At 41.4% G+C, this 18618-nt stretch overlaps 1 protein-coding gene across 2 annotated transcripts in view; it reads left to right on the top strand.

The window, feature by feature from the left end:
- The window catches only part of efna4 (ephrin A4), a 113047-nt gene extending 104128 nt beyond the window's left edge, over window positions 1–8919 (top strand). Inside the window, exons 5-7 of one of the 2 annotated variants that reach the window (XM_084051789.1) lie at window positions 5734–5760; window positions 6089–6209; window positions 7906–8919. In XM_084051789.1, coding sequence (XP_083907915.1) covers window positions 5734–5760; window positions 6089–6183 — 122 coding nt within the window. In that variant the 3' untranslated portion in view covers window positions 6184–6209; window positions 7906–8919. Of the gene's footprint in view, window positions 1–5733; window positions 5761–6088; window positions 6210–7878 lie in introns of both variants that reach the window. The other variant, XM_084051790.1, reaches the window with a different exon arrangement.
- Window positions 8920–18618: the final 9699 nt, after the last annotated feature.

Here is an 18618-nt window from a genome sequence, read left to right as displayed (position 1 = left end):
AGGCATGTTGCGCAGCCAAAATAGCCGATCTACAAGCTCTCAATGCGTCGCAGACGCATTGAGAGCTTGTAGATCAGCTATTTTCGGTTATTGGTTGTTTTTGAGATTAAAGAGAGTCTGTCTGTCTGTCTGTCTGTCTGTCTGTCTGTTCATTAGTCTCTTGTGGTCAGACTGTTGCCTCCCACAATTTTCAAATGTTTGCGGTCATCAGGGTTGCCAGATCTGCTTATTATAATTTCCCCGCTAGATTTTATTTTGAAAATAGCCGATCTACAAGCTCACAACGCGTCGCATCGCGACGCGTTGTGAGCTTGTAGATCTGCTATTTTCAAATAGCTGACGTATATGTTGAAGTGCTCGTGTGGCCCATAGTCGCTTCTTTTGGGCTGGTTTTCCTAGACCTGGTTGCTTGTTTTTCTCACAGAATCTGGCAACACTGGCGGTCATACAGTCTGGGACTCAGAAGCTCTGATCATGATTAGAATATAAAGTGGATATGAAGCCTCCTCCCCACTTCCGTTTCGTCTTTACAGTCGCGCAAAATTATCCTAATATAAATATAAATCATTTGAGTGTATTTAGCTTGCTGCTTAGCAGAGATGGAAATTAAAAAATAAAATGTAAATATATTTTTTTTTAATATATTTTCGTGAACGGTATAGTGCCAGTTTCCTCTCTCGGATGTGAGGAGGTGTAGTTCCAGATTGTGGAATAGTTGTCTGGCTATATACGCGAGACTCTCTGTTCATTGGACAACAGAGGTAGTGTGTATGGTCCACAGTATTTTAACTGCACACTGAATCATCAGCGTCTTAATTCATTAAGACCTGAGGTGATTCTTAAAAAATGTTTTTTGAAAATATTTTCAAGAATTTTCAAAAATAGCAGATCTACAATTGCATAGCGCGGCACTGTGAGCTTGTATATCTGCTATTTTTGAATAGCCAAAGAAATCTAAAGTGACACAGATGCGTTCCAGGTCTTAATGGGTTAATTCATTGCATTAAAGCGTCTGCTAAATGACTGTAATGTAATGTAATGTAACTCTGACATCTCTATGTCCGAGCAACATCCTCCCCCCCCCCTCCAAAACAAAGTTATACATTCTGAAAAAAATGTAATACATTTTTTTTTCAAAGAGTTCTTTTGTTTGTTTATTTATTCAAACAAGAACATTTTCACAAATTGCTAAAATTACTATTTGTTGTACTATTGATATTATTACTACAAAAAAAATACAATTTGTTGTACTATTGATATTATTAATACAAAAAAATACAATTTGTCGTATAGGACTTTATGTGGATAGTTGTTTTATAAAATGTTTAATACATAATAATGACATTAAAAAATAATGCATTTTAATGTAATCATAAAAAAAACTGAAATCTAGAATTATAAAACGATAATAAATAAAAAAAGATGATCCAAGTTGGTTTAGTGAGGATAACATTTAATTTCACATATTGAGGTTATTGTTTTATTTTGATTGTAAAATAGCGTCATATTTTAAATATATAAAACAAAGAAATGTTGTTTTATCCACTCAATTATGACATGAAAGCAGAATTACTTTGATGAATACATTTTCATAATCACCGCCGTCTGGGGAAAAACTTGCATGTGCAAAACCGTTACTTTTCCATTACTATTAAAAAAAAAGAATGTAACTATAGTGAAAATAGCCGATCTACAAGCTCACAACGTGTCGCATTGCGACACGTTGTGAGCTTGTAGATCGGCTATTTTCACTACTTGTGTGCGTCACTCTTGTATGATGAATTGGGGCATTAATGTAGGAAAAAGAACAACGTAAAAAGTTGAACTATGGAGATACAAGGTTATATGCCTGACGTCAACGATATTCATTTTAACACGTTTCCATAGCAGAACATTTTACAGGTTGAATTAAATTAATACAATGTTTCACCTCAACTCATTAACACTGGAGCGTGTGTGTGTGTGTGTGTGTGTGTGTGTGTGTGTGTGTGTGTGTGTGTGTGTGTGTGTGTGTGTGTGTGTGTGTGTGTGTGTGTGTGTGTGTGTGTGTGTGTGTGTGTGTGTCAAGTGTAATTATGTCATGTTGGCAGCGATTTTTCATACGCCTAGACGTGCGCACGCACACACACACGCACACACATACACACACACACACACACACACACACACACACACACACGCGCGCAGGCTGCAGCCTAGCATGCAATTTGCCGGTTGGTTAGCAGGGAGACGGCTGTTAGCCGTAAGGGAACATGAGCGGCAGTTAGTTATTGATGTCATATGCATCACTGTGTCTGAACGCCCACACACTCACACTACTGACTGACGGACTGACTGACGGACGGACGGACGGACGGACGGACGGACGGACGGACGGACGGACGGACGGACGGACGGACGGACGGACGGAATGACTGACGAACGGAATGACTTAATGACTGACACACACGCACATACAGAATGACAGACTGAAGGACAGACACACAGTCAACACACACGCAAACACACGCACACATGTGCACGTACTTAATTACTTACTTGTTACTTGCAGGCAGACAACTAAAGTCTCTCACTAACTCTCACACACACACACACACACACACACACACACACACACACACACACACACACACACACACACACAGAAACAACACACATGCACACACACACACACACACACACACACACACACACACACACACACACACACACACACACACACACACACACACACACACACACACACACAACACAGAGAATGACAGACAGACAAACGGACAGACAGACGTGGCCTTATTTCTCTCCACAGCAGCTCAGTCAATTAAAACGTTATGTAAATCAGGTGTGTGTGTGTGTGTGTGTGTGTGTGTGTGTGTGTGTGTGTGTGTGTGTGTGTGTGTGTGTGTGTGTGTGTGTGTGTGTGTGTGTGTGTGTGTGTGTGTGTGTGTGTGTGTGTGTGTGTGTGTGTGTGTGAGAAAAGAGCTTAAAGCATCATTAAACGTTGGTAGAGGTTTAGCTTGTCACGATGTAGACGTGATGAAGACAGGGTTGAGCAAATATCAATAGGATTTGTTTATAAGATACTCAGTAGGATCAGGGCTCATACCTGTCTAACTACTTCTCCAAAGATAGTGACACCCACTGCCTACGATCTGGTATCACCCCAATTTAGCACAAACGTGGCCATATATGTATTCTGCTACTCTGCCCATCCTAATGTGGAATGCCCTGACACCATCCACTAAAGCAGGGGTCTTCAACAGGGGGTCCTCAGAGTTACTACAGGGGGTCCGTCAAATCTTTGTGTGATATGATTTAATTGTTTTCACGTTAACCACTTGAGCCCTAGCATCCCTTTTCTAAGGAGAACTTTGCCAAAAACAGCAGATCTACAAGCTCACAACACCTCGCACTGCGAGGCGTTGTGAGCTTGTAGATCGGCTATTTTTGGCAAAGAGGTGTATAGGTGTAGAGGGAAAAAAGATTGTATATGAAACAACATTTTATGCTTCATCTCTCTCTCAGCTATAGGGGGTCCTTGGACTGAAAACGTTGAAGACCCCTGGTCTAAAGGATGTGTATCACTGGCTTCTTTCAAAACGGGCCTGCAAAAGCATCTGAATTGGAGATAGATATTAAATCCCCTTGACAGGGTGTCGCCAATTTTCCTTTTTCTCCTCTGTAAATATAGCTGTTTGTACAGTATGTGTAGATGACATGTATTAATGTGTTAATGTGCCATGCTCTGTTGGTGAATTGAATACATAGGACCACAATGGAAACACATCCCCAGGACTTTTGTGTTACTTTCTTGTTCACGTTGTTTTACTGGACCTCATGCTGTTTAAATGTTTTGACGAATGAAGTATTTAATCAATCAGTCAATCAAACTCTAACCAAAGTGTAATAGTGCTTTGAGGCTGTAGATCCAGTCCTCTTGCATGCAATTACAGAGACACACACACACACACACACACACACACACACACACACACACACACACACACACACACACACACACACACACACACACTCTGGTACGTGAGCAGTAAAGCAGACTGAAGTCTGAGCATCTGCTCTCTCATTCTCTGTCTGTTTATCTCCCTCATTCTGTCTGTCTGTCTGTCTGTCTGTCTGTCTGTCTGTCTGTCTATCTCCCTCATTCTGTCTCTCTACCCTTCTTTCTGTTTTTTTAGTCCTCACCTTTTCATTGACCCTCTCCAGTCTCCACTCCTCCTTTTCTGTCTTTTTTCACATCTTCAGCGTCTCTCTATATTTCTTTCCTCTCTCTCTCTCTCTCTCTCTCTCTCTCTCTCTCTCTCTCTCTCTCTCTCTCTCTCTCTCTCTCTCTCTCTCTCTCTCTCTCTCTGTCTGACTCTTGTTGTCGTTCATCCTGGTTTTAACCCCTCCCATTCTGTCCATCATGTTGTTGCTGTCAGGCAGAAACCTTGTATCTCGGTATTTCAACTTTTTATGTTTGTTTCTTTCCTGTAAATGAATGCTCTGCTTCGTCATACTGCAGTGTCACGCAGAAGTACAGAGAAATTGCCGGTCCGCAAGCTCACCGGCGCGTTGTGAGCTTGTAGATCAGCTCTTTTAAGTATCTATGAAGTGAAAGTGTGGGATTTTTAAAATATTGAATCAATGAAAAGTATTAACAAGAGCTTGTTATTAATAATAACTACATTAGATCCACTGGAACAGCTTCTTTATTTCCCATTTCCTGAAAAAAACATTTTTTTTCGACACAAAGTGTGAGAACTACTGATTTGTAGAATCGGCCTCAGATCTTAATGGGTTAAGTCTGCCCCCCCACCCACTGAGAAAGTGACACCCAGACACAACCCCCCCCCTCCCTCTCTCTCTCTCTCTGACCTTCTTTCAATCTCTCTTTGGCCTCCTTTTTTCTCTCCTTCCTCCCTAACTCTCTCTCTCTTTCATCTTCTGTCCACTCCCTCGTCTCACCCTGTCGTCTCCACTTTGCGCCTCCTTTATTTTTTTTATTTTTTTATATCCCCCTCCTTTTCTTTTCCTTTCTCCTCCTCTAATCTCTATCATTCCTCCTCCTCCTCATTTGCATAACACTATCTCTCTCCGTCTCTCTTTCCTACTTTTCTTTTTTTTCTGTCCGACCTTTAGGATGAATTTGCATAGGGGGACATATTTCGGGGTTGCGCTCAGGCAGCGATTTGTCATGTTGTCTGTGCCGTGAGTAACGGTAAATACCTTCCCCCGCTCGTTTGTCTGTTTCTCTCATTGTGCACGTGTGTGTGTGTGTGTGTGTGTGTGTGTGTGTGTGTGTGTGTGTGTGTGTGTGTGTGTGTGTGTGTGTGTGTGTGTGTGTGTGTGTGTGTGTGTGTGTGTGTGTGTGTGTGTGTGTGTGTGTGTGTGTGTGTGTGTGTGTGTGTGTGTGTGTGTGTGTGTGTGCACGAGCGCACGCTGTATTTGTTTGAGGAAAGTAAAGCACAAAAATGACTAATCAGCAACTTGTTTCTTCTCCTCTCAACTTTTGTCCCATTCCTCTCTTTCTCTCACTTTCTCTCGCCCTTTCTTTCTTTCTTTAACTTTCTTTCTGTCCCTGTTTCTCTCTCTCTCTCTCTCTCTCTCTCTCTCTCTCTCTCTCTCTCTCTCTGTCTCTCTCTCTCTCTCTCTCTCTCTCTCTCTCTCTCTCTCTCTCTCTCTCTCTCTCTCTCTCTCTCTCTCTCTCTCTCTCTCTCTCGTCTGGCTTCACAGCATCAGAGGAATTCAAACAGACACAAGGTGAGGAGGCTTTAACTTCTTATTCACCACATTGTTCCAAACCACTCCAGATTATCAACCAACCTGTCTGTCTGTCTGTCTGCCTGTGTGTGCCTGTGTGTCTGTCTGTCTGTCTGTCTGTCTGTCTGTCTGTCTGTCTGTCTGTGTGTGTGTGTGTGTGTGTGTGTGTGTGTGTGTGTGTGTGTGTGTGTGTGTGTGTGTGTGTGTGTGTGTGTGTGTGTGTGTGTGTGTGTGTGTGTGTGTGTGTGTGTGTGTGTGTGTGTGTGTGTGTGTGTGTGTGTGTGCGTGCGTGCGTGCGTGTGTGTGTCTCTCTCTCTCTCTCCCTCAGTGACTCCAGCCTCTAGGAGCAGTGTGGGTTCGTTGAGGTCACGTCTCACCTTCCTCCCACCGCTCTTCCTCCTCCTACTCGTGGCGGTGGTCTAACATTGCGCCCTGACCCCTGAGCTCAGGTCTGTTGTGTGTGTGGATCAGTGGTTCATTTTGACAGACATGTTTGTTTTAGTCATATTTTAGTCATCTCAAAGACATGAACATATTTAAGTCATTGCGTCTGAAAATAGCAGATCTACAAGCTCACAACGCGTTGAGAGCTTGTAGATCTGCTATTTTCAGAGCGCAACACACGAGCGCAACCGAACATAAAATGACTCGTCTTTTTAGTTCTACTGGATCTCTTCTCCACTATAGGCCCTCACTAACATTTTAGTCTAGTTTTTATTTGTTGATGAAATTGTCAATATATTTAGTCTTAGTTCTAGTCATCGTAGCTTAGTTTTTATTTAGTTTTTATTTAGTTTTTATTTAGTTTTTATCTAGTTTTTATTTAGTTTTTATTTAGTTTTTATTTAGTTTTTATTTAGTTTTTATTTAGTTTTTATTTAGTTTTTGTCAGTGAAAAAAGGTAGTCGACCAACAGTTTTCGTCACAGTTTTAGTCGACGAAATCAACACTGGTGTGGATCAACAAACGCACTGTCAAACATCTCGCACTGTACAGTACATACACTACACACTGCAACGTACCATAACTACAATAAAACTACAATATGCAATTACAACAGTGCAACGTTTTCGCGTCAAGGACCCCCACAAAATATTGTGTAACAGGGTTCCTCATACAAGAAAAAAATAATCTAAAAGCATTCAAAATGTGTCCAAATGTGTCAATTTGTTTTTCCAAAAATAGCAGATCTACAAGCTTGCAGATCAACTATTTTTAATAATCAAACTATGAAACCGGGGTCAATGAATTAATGTCTTTATTGCAGACTCATGGTCCATAGAAAAACATACAATTACATACAACAAGGACCATACATTGTTTTTAAAAACTGTCCAAAACGAACATGTTAGACGGGCCATTTGGAACCGTTATAAATACAGGCTTTTAATCCAATCGTCTCCTAGACCTAAGGCTAGAGGAGTATCTGGTGCAGCTCTTCACATGGGTTACTTTACACTGACAATGATGCTATTCACATCACAGACTCATCCAAGTCTTGGAAAAGTATTGACTCTTGATTCATTGTGTGAAAAGTCATTGTGCGCTAAACCTCACTCAACAGCTACCGTCTCAAGCATTGATATTAATCCATTAAGATCGGGAACGCGTCTGTGTCTGTATTTTAAAATTCGTTTGGGCTATTCAGAAATAGCAGATCGACAAGCTCATAGCGCGGCACCGAGTGCCGCGCTATGAGCTTGTAGATCTGCTATTTTTTGAAAAATTGTGAAAATTTGTGCAAATCTTTGAATATATATATATTTTTTTTTAAAGCGATTTTTTTTTTACTCAAATCTTATTGCTTCTGGGGGATTCTACAAATGTCTTCTAAATCCTAACAGTTTTTTTTTTTCTTACTTATGTTGCTATATATATATCAGTGCTTCTCAAACTTTTTCATGTCAAGAAAAAAATAGCCAAAGACATCTAAAAATGACACAGATTGCGTTCCTGGTCTGAATGAGTTAATAGTACATGATGACAATACAGTAAGTACATCAAAGTACACGAGAGAGCCGTGCCGTTTGTGTGCGTGTGTGTACATGTGTATACTTGTGGAATGTGTGTGTGTGTGTGTGTGTGTGTGTGTGTGTGTGTGTGTGTGTTGTGAATCAGATATCCCTGTGTGTCGTCATTCCTCAGGAATCCGGTGGATTGGGTTTCCTCGCTGTCCTCGTCTTCCCGGTGACCCCACCTGATCCTTTTAGATCTACAAACCCTCTCCTGAAGATGACTCCTTCAAGACGCTGAGCGCTTCAGAGCACTGCTTCTCAACGTGGTGCGGTTCCGTGTGGACCCCCCTCCCTCCCCCCCAGGGGTCCTTGAGGGGGTTCCTGGGGGTCCCCAGTTAAATGATAGATAGTGAGGAACCAAATGGACCCTTATGAGGCTGTAACTCTGAGAGTGTACAAAATGGACTCTCAGAGTTGAATTAACACAGATTTGTTTATGAAATGGGGGTCCGTGGCCTAACGCATGTCAAACTGGGGGTCCTTGAAACTTTGAGAGAGAGAGAGGGAGAGAGAGGTTGAGAGAGAGGGAGAGAGAGAGAGAGAGAGAGAGAGAGAGAGAGAGAGAGAGAGAGAGAGGAAACACTAGAATACGAGTCAAGAGGATGTTGTGAGTCGCTCTGTGGCCTTGTGTCCCGGAAGGCAAAAAAAACTCTGTTGATATTCATCCAGACTCACTCGCCAAAACACACGTATTCACGCAGGCGCGCGCACGCACACACACACACACACACACACACACACACACACACACACACACACACACACACACACACACACACACACACACTCTTCGAGCACCTTTCCTGTAAGCGAGCAGTGGATATAAAGACACAAGTGGACTCACATAGGAACTTCTGTTTCAATCCACACACCACAGAGACCTTTTTTAATTCCATTTCATTTTCTTGTCTTTATTTCCATTTAAATCCAAAGTGGGACCAAAAAAAAAAAAAAAATCATTAAAGAAATATGAGGATTTAACTGGAAATAATCTCCTGGTGAAAATAAAAGGGAAAAAAGGAACCTTTGTGGGAACGAACGGTTCCTGAACCGACAGCGTTGTGACGCCCTCTACTGGGCTCATACTGGTTGTACTGGTTTGAACCGGACTGGTTTGGACCAGAATCTACAGTCTTCCTGGACCCTGGCTGGGGTGGGGGGGAGGGGAGGTGGGGAGGGTGGGGGGGGCGGTATGGCTGTCCAGAAACAGGATTAAAGTGGAGCAGAGAAGACAGTAAGCCTTTATATAAAAAAACTAAAAAAAAAAACTTTCCCCTCACAGAGAGAGCAGGTGAGAGAAAGAGAGGAGCTTAAGCTCCATTTATACTTTATCGTACGACGGTGCCTCGCGGCCCCCGAACGCAGCAGATCTACAAGCCTGCGGCGCGTCGCTTCCGCGACGCGCCGCAGGCTTGTAGATCTGCTGCGTTCGGGGGCTACGCCAGACGGGAAGTATAATAAACGAGGCTGTGTGGGTTGTGGGATCAGACGGCGGGGCTCTATAGCTAGTCGGCGGGATTCGTCTCGCTCCTCTGAGCGGGCGCCGCGCGGCCGCGCCCCATTGGCTCGTCGGGCTTCTGCCCCCGTGCCGCCGACCAATCGGGTGCGGCGGATGTTTTTTTTTTTTTTTTTTTAAGGACGTCTGCTTGAACGCTTGGACCAATGGGGGACGGACGTCCTTTTTTTCCATAACCATGGAAACCCCTCTTTGAGACGAGGGGTGTCAGGTTATTTTATTTTATTATTTTTTATTGTAAACACAGAGTTCTCTGTTTTTGGTTTTATATAGTTTATATATTTTATGTTTTAGTTTTCACGTTGATGATTTATTTTATAGGTAAATACATTCCGTTTGGCATCAAGAACCAGGTTTTGTATATTTGCATTTGGATGTTTTTTTTTTTTACTTAATGACGTGTTTCACGTGTAACTAACAAGTTTAAATGATTTTGATTATAGTCTGCCTTCCATTTGGTGTGGGGGGAGGGGTGCTTTTGATATCCCCCCCCCCCCCCCTGGTCATTCAATGAATGAGTTTTAATGTCTGGTGGGGATACGTTTTATCTCTGCTTCTGGACAGACTGAATGAAATACATGTATTTTCCCTCTGGGGTCTGATATGTTTGATAGTTATTTTTGATAATATCACAATTCTTACAATTTAATGTAAAATGTATGTTCACCACATTAACCCTGTTTAATCCCTGTTTTGGGCAAATGTATCAACCTGTAAAAAAAAAAAAAAAAAAGAATTGATTAGAATAAGGAATAAACTAGCAAAGTCTACAAGCTCACAACATCGCCATACGTTGTGAGTTTGTTTGGTCATTTTGTGATAATTTGTCATACAAGGACGTTTATAGTGGTTAACAAAATGCCCCCCCCCCCTTCCCCCCAAGATTAATTTTTTTGCAAATCGAACCCTGATTATTTTTATTGAGGATTTACTGTATGTATTATTTTTTCAGGGGAAAACATAATCGTCTCTGTCAGGGTGGAAACCTCAAATGTTCAAAACTGTTATTGTTCAGGATTCAAATTCAAAAACGGCAAAAGTAGCAAATCCACCAGCTTGTAGATCTGCTACTTTTGGTACTTTTGTGGGGCGTTCATTTACAAAACAAAACACTAAAAGTTAAAATATGGAGATAAGAGGTTTCTTCCCAACAGCGAGGATATGCTGCAAATGACTATTTCATCAGTTTGTAAAAACAAAAAAACAGAACAATACTGGAAAACGTTTAATTTAATTATAATTTTACAAATTCAAATCAACTTAATTTTTTGGATGTGTCCACTTATTTTCCTTTATTTTTTTTTATGGATTTCACTAAATGCAAAGTCATATTTGATATATTTATGCCATTGAATAACTACCTCCCCAGAATAACTTGGTGTGTTCTCTAAATTCATTCATACTGATTTCCCATAAATATATCATTATGTTTCATTTCTCCCATGTATTACGCTAAGGCCAGCACTCATAATGTAGATGTGAATGGTTTTTATTTTATAAAGGACAAAGTATTGATAACCTGGTCATTTATAGAGATGATAAAGTATTGATAACCAGGTCATTTATAGAGATGATAAAGTATTTCTAAACTGGTCATTTATAGAGATGATAAAGTATTCAATAATCTCACACAGCAAACACCTCAGTGTTACTTTAACCCTGTGGTCCCCAAAGTCCCTGGGCCCCAATCTATAGTGAAAATAGCCAAGCTCAAGCTCAACAACGCGTTGCGAGCTTGTAGATCTGCTATTTTCACTACTTTTTTTTTTTTTTAAATTAACTAATTAAATTATTTTTAAAAAGTAATGTTTTTTTTATGGAAAATTGTGAATCTTCTTTGATGTTGACATTTTTGAAAATCTTTTCAAATAATAGTTACCAAAAAAAACAGGATACAAAAAATAGAGGGAGTAGCGACCCATAAAAATGGTCTCTGTGACCCCAACAAAATGGTTCAACCCAGTGTGTTAAATTAATACTGAAGATAGTTCCGTGCATATGGACGCCCGACTGTGTGTACACTGTTAACAGTCCACTTCCATGAGGGATGTGTTTTGTTTTCATTTGTTTTATTTTTATTTTAAACTGTTCAATTCTCTCTGCTTTTGTTTTCACATTTTAGTGAAGTATACACCGTAAAATAAAATAAAAAAATCCCTCACTGTTTTCATTTATCCAATTATAACTCTGGATTGAATGAACACTGAGGGGTTTTTTTCTTCTTTTTTACAGTGTAGCAGCATCTTCTGTGAAGAGCCTATAACTGCAATCTGAGCCTTTATTACGACCATATGCAAGGCAACGGCTAAATAAACAAGACCATTGCAACAGAAATAAAGACCCCCCCCCCCCCTGGCTTTCATTTGTCAAACAACTTTATGTTTATGTATTTATTTTTAACCCTTTAAAACCGGGGACGCATCTGTGTGTCATTTTAAGATTTATTTGGCTATTTAAAAAATAGCAGATCTACAAGCTCATAGAGCGGCACCGAGTGCCGCGCTATGAGCTTGTAGATCTGCTTTTTTTTTTTTTAATCGTGTCAATTTGTGCGAATATTTGAATATATATTTTTAAAGGGAACATTTGTAACTAAAATCTTTGATTCATGGGGGTCCCTGGAACAACATATTTTGAGATGGGGGTCCGCGGCCAAATACATATCATTTTGGGGGTCCTTGACATGAAAAAGTTTGAGAACCACTGATATATATAACATACTTAAAAAAAAAAAAACTGTTACGATTTAGAAGACATGTCTAGAATCCCCAGAAGCAAAGATTTGAGTTAAAAATGTTCGCTTTGAAAAACATATATATTCAAAGATTTGCACACATTTTCACGTTTAAAAAAAAAAATAGCAGATCTACAAGCTCGTAGCTGGTAGATCTGCTATTTTTGAATAGCCAAAGAAATCTAAAAATGACACACAGATGCGTTCCCGGTCTTAATGGGTTAAACATATCGATAACCACTTGAACCTCAGAATCCCTGTTCATGGGCAGAACATTCGCCAAACATAGCAGATCTACAAGCTCACAACGTGTCCTACGTTGTGAGCTTGTTGTTTTGGCAAAGAGATGTGGTGTAGAGGGAGAAAAGAGCGTACCAAGTAAAGTTGCAACTCAGGTCCGTTTAACTAAGGCTAGAGAGTTTAAAGGTAGGGTAAGTGATATGTGTTTGGATAAACAAAACATTGAATGTTTTGTTAATCCAAACAACCTTTTACCACAACATTTTTGTGGTAAAAGGTTAAAGGACAACTTTGGTTTTTTACAACCAAGGTTTATATTTTAGCTTGTAATTAAAGTAAATAAATGATGAGTGTAATTTTTTTTTCATTTACTGCTTTCTATAGTTTTAGCATTTTTTGCGATATTTTTTACAGTGGGCGGGGGCATTCTGTCCGGTGGCTAAATATGCCTTTTTTACACAATAAAAAAGGTCCGGCTGTCTGAGATGGCCAGATGTGAGTTATTGGGGGCTAGAAGAGCTACTGTAAATAATAATAAAGAAAACGCCGGGTTATTGTGTTAAAAAAATACATATTTAGCCACCGGACAGAATGCCCCCGCCCACTGTGAAAACACTGTAAAAAAGATTGTGAAAATTGCTAAAACTATAGAAAGCAGTAAAAAAAATAATTTAACACTCATCTTTTATTTACTTTAATTACAATCTAAAACATAAACATTGGTTGTAAAAAACCAAAGTTGTCCTTTAAAGCTCTATATTCTGATGGTAGTCATTGTTAGACTATAGAGTGTTTGTTCAGTAACAGGGGGGTCTCCCTGTCTTCTCCAGCTCTTTATTAATTAATTAATTTTTAAAATTTATCTCACGATTTTGTAACCCTTTTTCACCCGGTGCCAATGATCTAAGACGTGATCCTGGGCGCTACACTCCCCCTGCCAGCCTAGGGAGGCCAGGGCCGAGCTCATGCCTCCTTCAATGCATGAGAGCCAACTGAACTTCTTGTCACCTGACAGGAGGGAGTTTCCCTGGTAGGGCGTAGCTCGTGGAAGGAACACGTTATTCCAACCAGTTCCCTTCCCCTCCATCAGGCGCCCCGGCTGTCTTGGGGGAGGCGGTATAGTGACCAGGATTACTACATGTTTTTGTGAGGGTATTAAACTACCCTAGGAGACACGGGGAGAACATGCAAACTCCACACAGAGTGGGCTCTCCAGCTCTTTAATAAACAGAAAAAGGAGAGAGTACCAATTTATCATCTTAAATTGTATAGTGTTCCAGTTCCAAATGTTGTTTTCTGTTCATTTATTTTGTGTCATCACTTCCAATTGAGTACTATTAACACTTACTTTAACAAAAGAAAATCACTTACCCTACCTTTTAAAAGACAGTTCTCACAGCAGACCTGGTGGAAATAAAGGAAACGCACACACACACACACACACACACACACACACACACACACACACGCACACACACACACACACACACACACACACACACACACACGTCTTTAATATCTGCAGATATGGAGTGTAATCCTCAGGAGTGACTTGATAAAGACTTGAGGGACGTGGCGCGATGACCTTGCGGTTTCCGAGGCCATTGTAACCCGAGACCCCCTCTGGAGGGATATATTGAACTGACTTTTTATCTCCCAACGAACCCTCTGATCTGATAAGATAAGACTGGACCACGACACCACGTCCCTGACGTATCATTACAACACACACACACACACACACACACACACACACACACACACACACACACACACACACACACACACACACACACACATTACTGTAAAACACTTCAAAACAGGCCCATTAAAGACACAACTGTCAATATGTTTCCATGTATGTAGGCTGTAACGTATGGGTGGACAGTAACAAAGTACACATCGTCTCTGTGGGGTGGAAACCTTGTATGTCCAAAGGTCTGTGTTCAAAATACTACTTTTACTTGAGTAAAACAAAAGTGTTCTAAATGTACTTACAGTGCCAACGTAAAAGCATAAATTGGTCAAACTGTATCGTACATAGCTGATCTACAAGCTCACAACTACACAAAGTATGAAATCGTTTTTTTGTAATAATCTAATCTAATCTAATCTGGCCTAGTGGTCCAGGCGCATACCACATGTCAGTTTTACAGCGTGTCGCGGGTTCGACTCCCATTCCCAGCGAACTTTGCTGTGTGTCACCCCCCCCATCTCTCTCCCCATTTCCTGCCAGCCTACTTTCCTCTCAAATAAAGGCAGAAAAGCCCCAAAAAATATCTTAAAAATATATATATTCAAAGATTTGCAAAAAAATCACGATTTTTTACGAACAAAATAACAAATCTGCAAGCTCATAGTGCCGCGCAATGAGCTTGTAGATCTGCTATTTTTGAATAGCTTAAGTATACAATAATGGTTAGAGTGGTAACACAGATACGTTCCCGGTCTTAATGGATTAAGGAAGTGCTTTTCAGGGCTGCAGTTCTCATTTATGGCCTGGAGGGTGTCGCTATTTCCCACCCTGCTGCCTGCAGAACAATTACCACACTATTGATTACAATGGAGATTTGACCAAACTTTACACTTGATTTTCTTACCTTAATAATCATCGGCATAAATACTTTATGATTTCAGTCGCTAGTCTTCCTTCAAGATTTGACTGTCTCTACTGAGCGTAGACCCGCCCTCGCTGCCCTTCCAGCCAATAGCAGTTGCAATATCCAGTTGCTTGTCGGGACCGGGAAATTCCAAGACGGTGGATTTGAATTCACTGGAAAAAGTGTCTTCAAACGATGTCTGTAGAAACCAATAGGTGACGTCAGCGATCCCTTCGTCCATATTGTTTACAGTCTATGAGTAGAATAGAAGTATTCACCTTATTCCTGGTTACACCCACAGTGGGGCTGGCCATGCCCACTGTGGGCGTGGCCATGCCCAATGTGGGCATGGCCAGGTAGGGGAGTAGGGAAGTGGAGAGTCCCATATCATTGAGTTTCCTGTATACCAGCGTTGCCATGTCTGCATATAATGAGCAATTTGGGGCTTTTTTAAGTTGTAGTTGCTTAATTGGGTTTGCTTTCTAATGTTTTTTAAACCAGTGATTCCCACATTTTGTCATGTCAAGCACCCCCAGATTAATATGTATTTTTCCGCAGAGTCGCAGACCCCCATCTGAAGTGCGTATTGATATTTATAGGTTATTAATTTCATCATGCGTCTCGGCAGAGCCGACTGGGAGAAATGCGGGGCCCGGTGCGGAGTTGGCGAGCAGTGCGTGGAGTACCCGCGCGCGCGATTTTTTTGCGGTTTCTGTTGGATATATCCGAGTTTTGGGTGGTTATTTGCGGTTATTTTTGCCCTCAAAACATTAAGTTGGGTGTCATGTTGGGTGTCATGTTAAAAAAAGCCAATCACAGTACTGAGCAAAGGGTGTGAATAGAGTCAGCCAATCACAGTACAGCGAAAGACAAATTTTCACGACGGTCCCAAACCCACTTATAGGAGCGGCTGCACCGCTCAAAAATAGCAGATCTACAAGCTCACAACGTGTCGTCATGTGACAGTGAGCTTGATGCCTGTTTTGGGCTTGTTTTCATAGACCAGGCCGCTTGTTTCTCTTGCGAAAATCTGGCAACGCACCGATTACCTGCATCACACCTGCATCACCCTACTAGGACGTGAACAGATATCGAATGAAGCAGCATGCACACAGAGAAAAACTCAATGGCGCCCCCTGTAAGAGACAACCCCTGTAAGAGACAATGGTGGCGCCCTGTAGAAGGCTATAGGAATAAGGTGGATATAAAGCACAGAAAAAACCCTGACATAATCAGGTAAAGTATAAGTAGCCTCTCCCTAAAGTACAATCCCAGCTCCGCTGCATGCAGGCAATTTCCTGGCGCAGGGCACAGATAATGTTCTTATTTCATGGTGTGTGATCTGTGGTGATGACATGTTACTGCGGCCGTCCTTTGGTCTTTCAGCGTGCAGATTAACCCCGTGTCGCCTCTCTGGGCCCCGCTCTGCCCGCGAGGAGGATGTAAACACCCTCTGACTGCTTTATTTTGTTCTGTGATTTTTTAACCCATTCAATCCGGGAACACATCTCTGTCATTTTAATTTTATTTTGTTGGCTATTCAAAAATAGCGGATCTACAAGCTCGTAGCGCGGCACCGAGTGCCGCGCTACGAGCTTGTAGATCTGCTATTTTTTGAAAAATCGTGAAAATGTGTGCAAATTTTTGAATGTATATATTTTTAAAGCGAACATTTGTAACTACATTTTTTTGCTTCTGGGAGGTCCCTGGAACAAAATATTTTGAGATGGGGGTTCCACAGCCAAATACATATCATTTTTGAGAACCACTGATATTATAGGAACATTAGTTAGTTGTAGAATCCCCAGAAGCAAAGTTACAAATGTTCGCTTTAAAATATATGTTATATTCAAAGTCCCATATGATTTTTCCAAAAACTAGCAGATCTACAAGCTCCGCGCTATGAGCTTGTATATCTGCTATTTTTGAATAGCCCAAAGAAATCAAAAAAATGACAGAGATGCATTCCCGCTTTGAAAGGGTTAAAGGAGAAAGAGGTGTATTGATAGCGGTTTAAGGGTTTCATGTCAGTGGAAATAGCACGGACAACACAGGAGTTCAACCTGGGAAGCCATTTTGAGTGGATTCACTTTCTACTGGGTTCCTGTAAACCCAGTAGAAATGCGTTGTCAACATCCAGAACATACCTATAAGCTATCAATGTGTCTCGATGCTAGATATCGTTGCTGTTCTGCAGAAACCTTATATCTCCATATTTCAACTCAATGTATTTATTTGTGTGAATTAATGCACTATTTTGTCATACACGAGTCGCACAAAAGTAGTGACAATAGCACTTTTCCAGCTGACACCAACAATGTGTTCTTGTTAGCTTGCAGATCTGTTGTTATTGTTTGGTTGTAGGCCTGCATTAGTTCTTGCATTGTCCTTGCTGATAGCTTGTAAAGCAGTTCTTGTTTAGCCTGGTAGACCATCCCCCTTCTTGTTTAGCCTGGTAGACCATCCCCCTTCTTGTTTAGCCTGGTAGACCACCCCCCTTCTTGTTTAGCCTGGTAGACCATCCCCCTTCTTGTTTAGCCTGGTAGACCACCCCCCTTCTTGTTTAGCCTGGTAGACCATCCCCCTTCTTGATTAGCCTGGTAGACCACCCCCCTTCTTGTTTAGCCTGGTAGACCACCACCCTTCTTGTTTACCCCCCTTCCGGAAATGTGCCTTTTATTTCAGGAAGGAGTCTGGCATGATAGAGGGCCTGTTTGGCTTTTTGGCTGTGCTGTGGCATTGGGCTGTGGGCGGGAGCTGGAAGGGAATAGTACCGTTGACTGACAACCCCTTCAGCCAATCAGCAGTTCGTTCCACCGAAATTACTTAACCCTGCAAGGCCCAGATTATTTTCAAGTTGTGATGATTCCTGGCTCTGTGGGGGGTATTTATATGCAAATATCCTGGCCAATGGCATTGTAAGACTAAACAATAGGACCCAATGAGGATTTAGAGGTGAAAAAAATAAAAAATAACAGAAAAGAAAAATGATTTAAACTCATTTCTTTATAAAACATACATGTGATCGTGCGATCACACTGGGCCTTGCAGGGCCAAAACATGTGAGTACTTTTTCCATCACTGCCATCTGACCACCTAAAACGGCAGCCCAATGGGCATTAAAAAAAGAACTGCCAATTCATGGTACAACAAAGTACAGTACACTTAAACCCTATTATACCAAAGTTGACTGGGGTCCCCCAGGGGTCTATATTTGGTCCCCTTCAGTTTTCCCTCCACACCAAATCTCTTTGCCGAATCACACGCCTGTGTGTGTGTGTGTGTGTGTGTGTGTGTGTGTGTGTGTGTGTGTGTGTGTGTGTGTGTGTGTGTGTGTGTGTGTGTGTGTGTGTGTGTGTGTGTGTGTGTGTGTGTGTGTGTGTGTGTGTGTGTGTGTGATTAGACATTTAGAGGTTACGTTCAGGAGTCAGGGTTAGAGTTATACTTAGTTGCACGCTGGTGCTGCGGAAAGTAGCCAATCTGTGACACATTGTGAGTTCATATATCTACAATTTATTCAGCAATTTCTCAGCTGTTGTCTGCAATTTTCAACGCTGTCCTACAATGTTGATATATCCTTACAAGTATAGTAATACAAACGTGTGTTTGTGTGTGTGTGTGTGTGTGTGTGTGTGTGTGTGTGTGTGTGTGTGTGTGTGTGTGTGTGTGTGTGTGTGCGCGTGCGCACTCATGCGTGCGAGTGCCGTTAGATGTTGCTCAAGCTCTGTCAGGATAAATACAGACTCAACGTGG

Source organism: Gymnoscopelus microlampas (genome assembly GCF_963454915.1).
Source record: "Gymnoscopelus microlampas genome assembly, chromosome: 3".
Classification (NCBI taxonomy): domain Eukaryota; kingdom Metazoa; phylum Chordata; class Actinopteri; order Myctophiformes; family Myctophidae; genus Gymnoscopelus; species Gymnoscopelus microlampas.
The sequence above is the reverse complement of the archived record's forward strand: the minus strand, read 5'-3'. Positions and strand labels throughout refer to the sequence as shown.